This window comes from Ornithodoros turicata, chromosome 10 (assembly GCF_037126465.1).
Source record: "Ornithodoros turicata isolate Travis chromosome 10, ASM3712646v1, whole genome shotgun sequence".
Lineage (NCBI taxonomy): Eukaryota > Metazoa > Arthropoda > Arachnida > Ixodida > Argasidae > Ornithodoros > Ornithodoros turicata.
In genome coordinates this window covers 15,641,350-15,654,629 of record NC_088210.1, presented here as the reverse complement: position 1 = coordinate 15,654,629, position 13,280 = coordinate 15,641,350, and the positions used below count along the sequence as shown (strand labels likewise).

Below are 13,280 nucleotides of genomic sequence, written 5' to 3'. Positions count from 1 at the left end.
CAGGATCTTCTGTCTCTTTGGCCTTTCCATTTTCCGCCTTCTGATTTTCGGCCTTTTGACTTTCGGCCTTCTGACAGTTCGGCATTATGATTTTTCGGCCTTTTGGCTTTCGGCTTTATGATAGTTCGGCGTTACGATTTTTCGGCCTTTTGACTTTCGGCCTTCTGATAGTTCGGCGTTATGATTTTCGGCCTTCTGATAGGCTTCCACTATGGAGGCCTTCCAGTGCCTTTACAATCAATAACGCAGTCGTAAACAAGACCGTACTACTTACAGCCATGGGCGGATGTCCTGGCCTACCGTGCACGAGTGTTTCATAAATGAACTTAGGCACCTTCCCCCCCCCCCCCCAGAAAGACAGCGGATACGCCCCCCCGTGCTTACAAGGGCAATGAAAGCATACGTTGTAAGGGAAAGAAAGGGGACCGTGGAGGACAAGTGTCCCGCGAACAACAGGAGAACCTGGAATGAACCATTGGCCCCCTTGGAACAGAAACCTTGAAGGTCAACGGATGGATAGTGGAGCTTCCTGGTGTGTCTTGGACAAGGTTGTCTCCCTGTCTGCAGGTATTCAGTAGCCAGACCCGACCCTGTGGCTACTAAAGTCTCCTGTAAGGTTTTCTCCCGGCCTTCAATGCGCTGAACGTTTTTGGCTTCTGCACACCGGGAACACGCGAATTCCGCAGCATTGATCACCAAATTGGCGGAATGATGTGTTCAGGCGATCACAGCACGGCCTAGTACTACTGAAACCATCCTAGAGCCCATTTCGCTTTGTATCACCGTGTTCTATTTCCATTTTTGTAGCACCTGTATCCCCACTTCCACGTTTCCTCTGTCAAAAAAGATTAGGAACAACCACTGTAGCCCCTACTCTACTACCACTGTACTGTACCCCTATCAATACACCTCACTTCATTGTTTCACGCGGCGCCGTGTACTGACCCAGATGCTCGGACCCGTGTTTGGCCCAGAAGAACGCGGAACCATCCAACATCATGTCTAAGACCCGTTGTTTGTGAGCAAATAGCGACATTCAAGTCGTAACAATCGCCCTCGCAAACTGGTACAATGCGACGTTACCTGATTCGAGTTCCACGAGGCTGTTCCACCCATTTCGTCTCCGGGCGTCAATGGTTCTTGGAATTGGGATCATCAAACGGTACTTTCGGCTAACTTCAGCGACGAGCGTTCGTTCTTGCATGCAGATTTGTCGCTTCCTTTATTCATCAAGAACGACATTCCTTTTCGAATTCGAGAACTCCTTATCAAATGTAACCGCCGTGCTTCCGGAGCTGCAGTCATGTGCTATGATTCAACAGGAAGCTGCCAAGAAACAAACATTCAGATCGCTTCGAGTGACGCGAATCTCAAAGGCGGCGCTTACATATTGCTTTACAGACGCCAAGCAACAGGAATAAACAATACTGAAAACGAAAAAGAGCAAAACGAAGCCAACCTCTTGCAACGGAGCTTCTCATGTTCCGTAACTCTTTTTCTTTTCCTTTTAATCTTTCTCTGTCTTGTCTTGGTTACCGGCTAATACGGCAGCGCACATTCAGAAAACTTAATTCATGTTCCAACCTGCCCGTCGACGCCACCACGCCACTATCATCAGAGTTGTCTGACCACGCATTATTAAATTCATCAAGGTCACAGGCAAATGCAGCTAGAGGGGACTGTCAGACAGTTTAGATACTGATCAGACGGGGGAAAGACACAAGTTTCCTCCTTCCCAAGTGGTGTGAAATGCAAAGAGAATCTCATCTGCATCAACTCAACAGTCACACAGACTAGGAAGACGCAGCGGTCGGGTTACCGAGATGTTGCTTATGTTTATTTAACGCACCTCGGTCAGCTCACAGACATAACAGACCCTCTAGTTGTCCCACACCTCCCGGATTAAACATGATAAAAACACTCTAAAACCTATCTTTATTACTTTACGTTTTTGTATTCACCTTGTTCATAATAGATTGAATCATTCTGTGAGGAAGAGCTGCGGAAACCGCAGACGGGAAGACACTTGCTGAACCTATTATCGCATACCTGCCTTACACAATTGTCATTAATCGTTTTCAGATACGGTCGTAGTCCCGCAAATAACGTACAGGACCCTCCTCAAGCAAACATGCTGGGTTATTTATAACTGGGGCCTCAATGTGTGGATTTTCGTTTTCGCGCAACTTACTGATCTTGAATGGCGAAACATGGTTATCATGTTGATAGCTGCACGTGGGAGAAGCCCTTCAAACCCAGTTCCACAATCCCAAGTGGTTCAACGAACGACAGTCTGCTGCGATGCTGCGATCGAAGAGGATGCAAAACCTCAGGCGCCCTCCACGACGGTACGCCACTGTCAAAGCAGACATCCCAACGTGCTTCTGGTCGAACTTGCTTCAAAGCTTTCTCAGAAGAAGTACATTCGTCCAACAGCGTCACAAAGTAAAAGTTGAAACAATACCTGTCGTTTTGAGCTCCACATCCAGCGCTGACAGACTCAACTGATAAGAAAAACGAAACCACAAATGTTAACACACGACTTCACAACAGCCATTTCTCCTTCCCGCCTCAGCAACAAATACATCACCTCAGTGCGCATGCCCAACACCTCGTGGTATGGTCCATAGATGGCAGCACCTCCAAATCCCCAAAGAACGCCAAAGAACAACAGAATTGAATAAAAAAAACTGAGCGCGCGTGTTTTTCAATTTGCTTACTATAGCACTGATTTTGGTGTAGTACTTTTTACAGTAACTTGGCAGAGGGTTACCCAAGACAAACTGTCGTGTTTCTTCGACTCTGAAAAATAATAATAATAATAATTGGGAGTCGTAAAGGTGAGTCGTGAGTCCGCCAATTTTTGTGTGTCTGTGTGGCTATCTGCTGCACGTGCCTCATTACAGTGCAGTGAACTGGAAGCAGTAGAAGAGGCGTAGTTGGTTGGCATAGTGGAGTGGAACTGCATCATCTCTTGGGACGGCTCTGAAAGCAAGTGACGAACGTTGCAGCGGCACTGCTATCGCCAACTACAGTGCGCCAGCAGTGCGCGCGCGGCGCACGCCGCCTGCAGATCGCGTGCATCATGGCGTGCATGCTTTGCAAAGCGTGTCGTCTGCTTTTCAGTTTATTTCGTGCTTGATGACGATTTATACGGGCGATGGGAAACAGCGATTAAACCATTGTTACACCCAGGGATGTAGCACTGGGTACGACGGAAATAAGGGTAAAAAAGAGCCGTCGCTGTTCAAGGCTCCCGCGGATCCTGCACGACGGAGCGTCTGGAAGCGAAATCGAACAGCATTTCGCGAACAGCATTTTGAACCGCACTTTGTCTTGTGACGCTACGTACATGTCATCAACGGCAAAGAAGTTGGACTACCATGAGGGGAAAAAAAGTACGATCGTCGACTGTGGACGAACGTCACATTTTATTAGCCTCATCAGCTATCCGCAACTACCCACCTATACATTTGGCCGTACAGGCGCCTGCGGGACCATTTTTGTCTGCCCACACAACCAGGGACCATTTTTTCCGGAACCCTCCACAAGCTCATATCCGGGAAAATGCTCTATGACATGAAAGTTCCCGCAAATACTAGCGAAGCCTGCCTCAGTCTATTGAATCTCAGTCTATTGTCCGTTCGGAGTAAAGAAATTAGTACTATTTAGAGGGGGAGAGATATTTATTACCGGCAAACGACAAAAATAAATAAATAAATAAAAACAAACAAACACGGAATGGTCGTCCCTACCAAAGGCCGGCACCATTTGGCTTCGTTCTGGTTGCCACTGGATGTAATTATAACGCAGGGGTTCGGGGAATATATTTATTAGATGAGAAAGAGAAACAAACAAAACAAAAACAACGCAAATGTCAGTTAAACGGGGTCTACGACATCTCGCTATAAGACATTTCGGTGCATGACGTCTCGGTGTGGGACATTTCGGTGCAGGACAACTCGATGTAAGAGATTGCGGTGCAGGGACATTTCGGTGCGGTGAGTCGGCACGTATGTACTAGCATATGACTTTGAATAGTTATTATTAATTGCAAGTACTTCTTTTTTCAGAAACTATACGGGTGCCGCCATCCTGAAAATACTACTAAAGTTATGGGTTCAATGGATCATAATCCATTAATATCAAATACCTCTTCAGTCTATTGGAGTCCAGCAGCGCCGCAATGTACGTATTATTGTAATGTCTGTGGCATTGATATTATGTCTGCCTTTTCAGATTATCCAGCGGCAATGCATATTGTACGCATTAGTGAATGAGATTGTGGTTTCATGAAATAATGACAAGTCGTCATTCAGGTCATATTGGCTACGTGAGTGATCAAGGGGTAAGCAATGTGAAGAATGTTGATTTTATGTTTTAATTCTTTCAGATCCCAATGCCCTCGGGGATTTAGTAAAAGAATCTTTATTGGAAGCTCTATAACAGAAATACTAAATAGAGAATAAATAAATATATTTAATATGAATTGTACTGTCTCGTGTTTTGTTCCTTCCGTTTCAGGTCGTGAAGGTTTCGCAGCTGGGTTTTTCTCGTTCTCCTAATTGGCGTCATAAGTGGCACTATTGGCTTTAATATATATATTTTAACTTGTACTTTTGTACATGATTCTTCTTTGTATGTCTATACTTGCATGTTGTAAGCGCACGGGCAGCTCTCCGCACACGCGCACACATGGACTCCGATCTTGAACTGTCACCAAGCGATCGGTGTCGTTGCACTTGAAGTTCGCGCGCTCCAAAGCAGCTTTGGTTGGCCCAGGCAAGAGCCCGTGGCGAATCACGGGCCGAAGAGTTAAAGATCGAGACCATGGTTGGGCAGCCCGCTGTATAGAGGGCGCGCGAAAAAAGTGCTAGCCGGCAAATAAAAACTCCCAAAAAACGGCAAACTCTCGTCGTCGTCTAGACGTCATAGTGTTCGACAGCGCCACCAATTTGGTAGAGTTGAACTACGCTCGAAGACAGGGGCGAACAAGGTCGCGCCCGAAAGCCCCTGAAAGGGACACGACCTTCGGTCCTACTTTTCTTTCAATGGGAGGCAGTGAACAAGCGTCCATTCGTGGAACCCAGCCCTCTCCTTCCGATTTGTCTCGGCTTCAGACTGTCTATCAACGTCATGAAGGCGTTTCCCGGGTAGAGCGTAGAGGTCGATTCCTGGCACTCGGAAAGCGCCACGCGAACATGACAGATTGCTGCGCTTTGACCAAGCGAACATGATTGCTCTGAATCTTGCAAAAATAAGTTGCCACGAAACGACCATCGGAATTCGCAAATCTCGCTTGGGGCTAAATCTTAAGAGCTGTAAGGGGGCATGGACCAAAACCGTCCAGCGCATTTCGACCAGGGTTGCTGGCCGGGCATGGTCATGAAGAAGAACGGGCTTTCTGGACAACATCCCACAGGACAGTCACCCTTTATTATCGACGGAAATTCCGGCATACTCTCAACATCCGGTGTCTGCACTTATCATGTATTCCGTCGAATAACACTCAAACTACGCTACCATTTCGCGTGAAATTTTCGACCGTTCTTTTTAAGTCCACATGCACTCAAAGAAAAGAAAGGAGTAATTTTACTCCTCTTGGAGAGTAAATGCATTGCCACGAAAATTAGCCCCTTTAGGGAGCAAATGAACGTCACAGTGTGGGGGCTGCATTTCACGAGTCCCAGGAATTAGTGCGCATATCGAGTGGTATAAAATCTTGCGACATACATATAGGGCACAATTTGCGAAGAAAGAAGCACTAACAGTTTCTTACCCTGTGTGGGTGGAAAGTTGCTAAGTTGGCTCAGTTATACAGCCTTACGTCATCAAATTGACCAAGAGCACATATTTAGGTAGGGTGTTGCGTTCGGAAGACCACTTGCGAAGTTCAGTGACTACTTGCAGTCCTGGGGAGTAAATTTCGGGGTTATAGGGAACTAAAGTGGGGAGTAATTGCAATCTAGGGGACTAAAAGCTACAATTACTCCACGTTTTACTCCTTTTCGTTTTTCTTAGAGTGTGGATGACACCCTGTTGATCCATGTGGTACCGTTAGCGGAAGATAGCCAGGCAGGGGTCCGTCTAACAAAACAACAGAGGTTTATTGCATGACGAAATCTTGAGGAGAACAGACAACGAGGCCGTCCAGGGCCTCTGGTCTTATACAAAAGATCTGAGGGATGTGGCCTTCCAGACACAACGTGCTTCTTTCGATTGGTGACCATTGTCCGAACCGCTTGGCAGAACGTTCTGGCGCGACGATTATGTATTCTTGGCCTAGGGGGTTTCGTCTTGACCGCGGCTGTTGACTTGTTTTGTCCCACTACCGAGAGGATCAGACCAATTATCCGCACTCGGGGCTTTTGCGAGACGCCCTTGGAGTTCTGACGGCCAGGAAAGGGTCCCTCTGCCTCCCTTCGTGCACAAGCGGACGCAGAATACAAAGACAAGGCCACGTGCATTAGCCGATCGCAACAATCCCTAGTGGTTTCCTCCAAAATCGACCTTTTGTTGATTGGGGGGGGGGGGGGGGGGGTAGCGAGCGTCCATTCCAAGCCGGGGGTATATGTTCATGGATACAAGTCTGCGGGTATATGCATTGGTAGCCGAGCTGTATGGGGATATCCTAGACATTTCAGAGGGATGTGCTCACCCAATGGACACCCCGCATATCCCAGAAGACAGTTCCCATGAACTTCCCAGGAGACGGCGGCATCTTGCTTTTCGTTGTAGGTGGGACTGAGCCTTATGTCGCCATTCCATGCCGCAGCTTTTTCTCTCGGGGGTGAAACGATGCATCCAGGTTTCATCACATGTGATGATTGATTGCAAATATTCGTTCCCTTCGGACTGGAACCGGCTCAGCAGCTGCTCAGAGACTGCCATGCGCGCTCCCTTCCGGACACGAATGAGGTGTAGAGGAACCCATCTCGCACACACTTTGCGGAACAGACTGTGATCGTGAATGATTGTCTCCACGTTGCCGACACTAACATTACGCTGGGATACAATGTCCCGATCTGTTATTCGCCGGTTATCGAGGATGGCTTGCTCAACGCTACAATAGGTGGCGCTGCTGCACGTGTTGCACATGCCGCGGACCCTCGAATGATTGTGCTCGTCTCGATCAACCTCGTAGATTAGAAGTAGAATATCTTTTATTTGGCCTAACTCAAAAACATAAATTATAGATCGAAAACAGGGCGACGTTGGCCTCGTATGCATGACATCCCTGGCGATGAAGCTCCCCCACTCATCACTCCAAACACCGATTCGTTGATTTCTGTTGCAGACGGGTAGTGCATTTTGAACTTTATGATGTCCGTGCATCAATTTCCCACAGCGTGCCCTTCAAGTTCGCGAATTTTCTCGGCTCGCGAAATCAAAGGGTTTTACAATAAAGTTGCGAGCCGTGCGATAGGCTTCGGAATTCATGCAGAAGAATGCCACGTTTGCTTGGCTAATTTGGGAGTGCTGTTAACAAAACTAGCTTAATTAATGCGTGACACGGATGCAAACGGGCACAATCTGTGGCAAAAGCCTGTAGAAGTGTATTCAAGTAGCTTCATAATTATAAAAAAAAAATATGTTTGGCAATTTAATGACATCCTCTCGTGGAACACCCCGTATAAAGCAAAAGAGTCGTCTGCCTAGGCTAAGCCTATCGTCGCAGACATTCTGCAACTACTAGCGGCTGATGATGGATCATCTCCACAGAAACGCACATGTCGTTTGAGGACCATAGGACCATAGCGCGCCAGGAGAAATGCTGCAGCACCACCACGCAGCGTAGCGTCATGTGGCAACCAATACGGAAGCAGAGAGAGTACGATGGATTACATTAGCTGGCGGAGGAGCGACCGTGACACCTCTGTATCCAGCCATCTTATCCGTCGCGCAGTAATATTTTGAGGGCTGACGGACTAGGTTTCTTTTTCCTCTTAAGTTGAACACTGCTGTAGGTACACCACTGCCCATTGGTGAATATGCTGGAGGGAATAAGGGGATTAAAACTAGTCACACTGTCCACCATGCACCCTCGTTCCCTATGTTACTCCATCCACTATGCTTGCTTTAACACAGACAGTCGTGTGCCATCTCATCGTACGTCAACATGTGCCTGTGGATGTACACAGTGTGCATGAAGTCGTATGTAATACATGTAGTGTTTGCACCGCATCTCACATTGTGTCGCTCATTTTATCTGCATGCGCATCCCATGTATGCCATCCAATGGACACACAACAATTTTGTACCTTTTTATTTCCACAGTGTCATGTCACAAAAGAGCATATGTGATATCTACTATGTAAGAAACTGTACAAAAGCAGGATGAGAAAGTTGTCACATATTAAAACAGATGCACAGTACACATAAGTAGTACTGCAAGTACAACAGTGCAGTCACACAGCATGTACCACAAGTTACGAATAAAAAACATAATCCATTACCTCGTCCTTGCAGCAATTAAAAAAAGCAAACATCACTTTCTTCCCAAGCACATCGTGTAACTGTTAAAAAGATAGATGTGTCTTAGCGGAAGAAAGTATTGCTTCTCGTCCACGGGAGGAAGGGAGGGGGAAAGAAGACTGGGACCCAAGAGTGACATTCTCAACGCAGACACGTGCTCCGGACCCAATCAGGAATGGAGCACGTTCTCTGCCCAAGACTTCACGACCACTTCGCCGATCCTGCTGAGGACATTAGCTGTGAAGTTGTGGATGACGTTGTCGACGGTGCCCTGAAGTTTGGTCAAAAACTCCTGCTGCTGCCGCTGCTGTTCCCGCAGGAAGTCTTCGTTCATTTGGCGCATCTCTTTCAGGAACTTCTTGTCCCTGTCCTCGTAGTGCTCCACAAACGCCCTCACAACCGCGAGGACGTCGTCTTGCGCGTCGATGTCCGCGGCTGAAAGAAGCAACGCAACAACACCGATATGTAGTCAGCATTCGGTTTAGGAGTTGTAGGCACTTCCCCTTGCTTTATCTTTCCCTCTCGGTTCACAAACCGAGAATGCTTTTCAAACAACTCGGGGATAAGAGGTGCTGATGCCAGGAATCCAACCTGGATCTTCCGATCTCCGGTCAGATATAATTGTCGTCTGCCTCGGCCAATCCTCATTGTTTACGTAGCTTACAAATCCCCCTGCCTCGTGTGTGTATGAGAGAAAGATGTCTGGGAGAATGGGACTAGCATGGTTGGTCCCCCCGCGTACTTGAGGCACTCTAACTCGAGGGAAAAGGTGTGGTGTTGTGATTAGCATATCTGACAGGAGATCAGAAGACCCAGGTTCCATTATTCCTGGTATCAGCACCTCCTTTTCCACCCCGAGTGGAAAAAAATCAACAACACATTTACTTCCGCTCGAGGCATAAGTTGCCAACACGCGATGAATGCACGGCTTCCATTTACCCTTAACAAATCTTCACCTAACACAAAAATTCCATACAGGCGATCCACCAAATCACACAATGCTACTCTCTGCTCAATACACTTAAAACCAAACTTGCCGCACAGGCTACCCGACAAACTGCACAAACGTTATCTCTGCTGTTTACAATCAAAACCGCCACAAAGGCTACCCAAAGAGTTTCGCAGATCCTTGAACTCAAAATTGTCGTACAGGCTACCAAACTAAACGATTGTTACGTCGGTCTCGTGAAAATCACTTTGCTCTAAGGGTAGGGAAGTCCAAAGATCCTTTGAAGAATCTTCTGACTTCCCACCCCTAGAGCTAAGTGACGTGAACAGTCGTTCAGCTAAGTAGCCTGTGTAGCGATTGTTGTTTTACGAAACAGAGATCACTTGTGCAATTTGCAGGGTAGCCTACCTGTGTGGCAGTTTTGATTTTAAAGAGCAGAAATAACGTCTGTGCAATTTCTCTGGTAGCCTGTGCGGCAAGTTTGCTTATGTTTTGAGTGGAAGTAAATATGTTTTTGATGTTAGCTCTGTGCATATGTCCAATCTTTCGGCCGTTGACCATAATCCGCTTTGCCCGCTCAGTCTGAATCTTACTTAGCCACGGAGCTCCAGACATTACTCAATATCGTCCGCCACGACCGAGCCAGTGACAGCCTGCTTTCACTAACCAGAAGGATTGCATTGCCACTGCAAAGGACTTGGTCTTTGTTCAAATGTAAGTTCAACGGGCTGATCTCTGAGATGATTAAGAAACACGAGCCTGCGTTTTCCGCGAATTGCTTCTCAATAAAGGGTCCACCAAAGCGCGGAAATATGTTCCATGCAAAGTCAATTACTTTTATAGTATTTAATTTGCTTTTGCTTTTCCTTATGGCTATTTGACACTGTTTTCGTGTTTTTACTGCATGTCTGCAATTGAGAGTATGCAGCTGATACAATCAGCTCTCAGCTATGGTCTGTATGTACACAAAGTTAGATGTGTATACATGTTTGCTGCATTCATGAATGTGATGTGTAGTTATGAACATGTAACTAAATTATGCACATAAATTATAGTGAGGAAAGAAAGACATGAAAGTCCTAAGGACAGACAGCATGAGAGCACATAAACCCCACGTACAATTTTACATTACTTCCTCAAGAGTGCCCAGTGACAAAGAGTGAAAGATATACGACAATGATCACCCCTTCACCAATCTACTATACCTTGAAAGTGGATAATTTAACGGCTACAATTTGCACAACTGCAAATGTAGAGAAACGTCTGGAGAATATTTTGCGCGGCCAGAATTTCGTGGTCCATGCTCTGCATAGTGCTCATGTGGGGTCGGATGAATGTATTGAAGCCTGAAGCTTCATCCAGTCATTGAGAATTGTCAACACTTTCACGGTACCCCCTTGGAGAAAAACGCTTCCCCGGTAAGCCTCACATCGATGTTCAAGCTCATGTTCCAGTGTTTGAGAACAGGTGGAAAGACGAAATCATGTTGGAGTAAGTGTGCAATGTTCACTGGCGTAAATTTTACAAAAGCATGAAATACATAAGGATAATGAATGAACAGCTAAAGTACTAAGGCAAATACCACTCTGTGGGTCAGTTCTACTTCGTGAAACTCAAATGCAAACTGAGTTTCACGAAGTTTCACGCTGGGTTTCATTGCAAATTGCAATAACCATAATTATTCGCAATATTATTCGCCGAGACGCAAGAGATCTTTCGAGAGATTTGAATTTCGCGGGAAAATGACAGTATCTGACTGCGAAGCAAGCAGACTGCTTCCAAACGAGAATGCATTTCCTTGTACCCCTGCTCCAGCTGCAGTGGTATGGAGACAAGTTTGTTTCGGCGAGAATGACACAAATGACCATGGCCGCCATGGACCACCATGGATATCATGCATGGCAAGCCCATATACCCTATCACTTTCCCGCGATTGCTTTCGTTGTGTTTTGTGCCTAATATCCAACCAACCAACCTTACCTGCCTCACCCGTGTCTTCACTGTCTTCGTTCTCAACTGTGGGAACAGGAGCATTGTCCGCGTCTTCACTGCGCGAGAGGATATCGTCCATTCTGTCAAAATAGTCCCACTCATCCCTGCTGACGTCGTTCAGCGAACTGTGATACTTTTTCTTTAGCGATTTCCACTTCGACTTTACCTGGCTCACTGTCCTAAAGTAACCTTTTTTCCTCAGCCGCCGGCAGAGTTCTTCCATTGTTTCGTGCGGCACCTTATGCAATCCATCCTCCCCGGAAGATCTTTTCAGTTCTGCGAAAAACTCGAGGACAATTTCCACCTCTCGGGCTTTCCATATCTGCGGCGTGTCACCCATATTTCACAAGTGATATGGGCAAGCTTGTTTGGATAAATTGCGTTCCAAATTTCACGCGCGACAGTTTTCAAGTTTTTCAAGAAAGGGGTATTCTCGACCCCAAAACCACCAAAAACTGTTAAAACCGCCTCGAACTCCACGAACACAAACACGATCAACATCAGCGCCACCTATTCACTGGCGTGGTCGGCATGGCGGCGTTGCTTCATATCGAAACTGGAACCACAACGGATACATATTTTGTTATGTTCTGCGCATTTAGCGCCTTAGTGCTTGCAAGCATTGCAAGCTTGCCTTTGTGTAGGTTTTGAACCGATAAAGTCATTACTATAGGACCCGGAAATTTAGGCACTAAAAACTATGGAAATAGGCAAGCATTTAGGCCCTCAAAAACACCAAAATAGGCAATAAAATTCAAAAATAGGCACGTTAATCTGGTACGCTCTTTGGCCTTGTTGGTGTTTCACAATACCCAGGACAAATTGTTCGTTTAAAAAGTGCGGTACTCTACAAGCTTTGACTTCTGGTACACGAATGCTGAGGCTGCCTGGAACCACACTATATTGAATAATTATTTCCCCAAGATCTTGAAGGTCTAAGGAAGGCTAAATCCTTTGATCAAATATACACGAACCCCTTCTAGCAAGCCAAAGTACTGAAGAAAACCAAACGAAAAAATAAATAAAAGAAAGTGCGATCACGCAGAAAAGAAAGAAAAATGCAGCACTCAGCATGAGCCTGAAAGGTGCTCTCGCGCATTCACTTCTAGAAAACGCGGTTATGGCATCTAAGAATAAGAGAAGGCTACGATTCAATAGAGTCCCTAAAAAGGCAGGCAGCCTCGAAAATGTTGCATTTAGGCGTTTATAGGCATTTATACGCAAATGCCTAAAATTCCGGGCCCTAGGCTCATCACTATTTCTCCCCCGCTCTCTCTGACACATACGCAGGCACACTAAAAACCCGCTAAGGATAAAACAGATAAAAAGCAAGTGAGCTGGTGGCAGATATCCATGACAAAAACCCGAGAGTAGGAGACAAAAAAAAAAAAAAAAAAAAAAAAAACAAACAAAAAACGCACAAGCCTTTGAGGCTTGTGTACGTGTGCGTCTTTTTATTTATTTTTCCCCCTATATAGTCTCGGGTTTTCGTCATGGACCACTAAGGATGGCACTTTCATAGTAATCGTGATCCTTCTTCTTCTGCTTCATCACAGATACTTGTCGTAATCCACAAAGAGAGATTGGTCATAGCTTTTTTTTTTGTTTTGTTTTTCGTAGGGCGTACACATCCATTAGCACGTTGTTCTTTTCATTTGTTCTATACAGAATGCTTTTTTATTTCCAGATTTTATTTTATAAAAAGCTATGAGAACAGCATTTATGCTATTTTTGCAAGTGGGTTATTGGGTTTTTGCCGGGCGGACATTCTGTCGAAGGCAATATGTAGCTTCTTCTAGAATCGATAAAACACTCAGTGCAAGGGGAAAAACACTAAAGGGACAAGAACGAGACGACACAAAAC

The 13,280-nt window shown here is 46.0% G+C and overlaps 2 protein-coding genes across 3 annotated transcripts in view; both read right to left on the bottom strand.

Moving 5' to 3' along the window:
* Positions 1–2,587, bottom strand: part of LOC135370650 (uncharacterized) — a 40,718-nt gene extending 38,131 nt beyond the window's left edge. Inside the window, exon 1 of one of the 2 annotated variants that reach the window (XM_064604433.1) lies at positions 2,465–2,587. The gene's annotated coding sequence lies outside the window, so the exon portion shown is untranslated. Of the gene's footprint in view, positions 1–1,083; positions 1,270–2,464 lie in introns of those variants that run through there. The other variant, XM_064604435.1, reaches the window with a different exon arrangement.
* Positions 2,588–8,249: 5,662 nt separating this feature from the next.
* Positions 8,250–11,899, bottom strand: LOC135370170 (uncharacterized). Its single transcript, XM_064603870.1, has 2 exons — positions 11,405–11,899; positions 8,250–8,910 (listed from the first exon to the last, which is right to left on the bottom strand). Exons 1-2 carry the CDS (start codon positions 11,754–11,756, stop codon positions 8,645–8,647), a joined length of 618 nt encoding a protein of 205 aa, XP_064459940.1. The 5' UTR covers positions 11,757–11,899; the 3' UTR covers positions 8,250–8,644.
* Positions 11,900–13,280: the final 1,381 nt, after the last annotated feature.

Excerpts from the sequence above, each read along its gene's own strand:
- LOC135370170 (XM_064603870.1), bottom strand. The coding sequence starts at position 11,756 with ATGGGTGACACGCCGCAGATATGGAAAGCCCGAGAGGTGGAAATTGTC. Across the intron at positions 8,911-11,404 it reads TGAAGACACGGGTGAGGCAG|CCGCGGACATCGACGCGCAA; the intron begins GTAAGGTTGGTT and ends TGCTTCTTTCAG.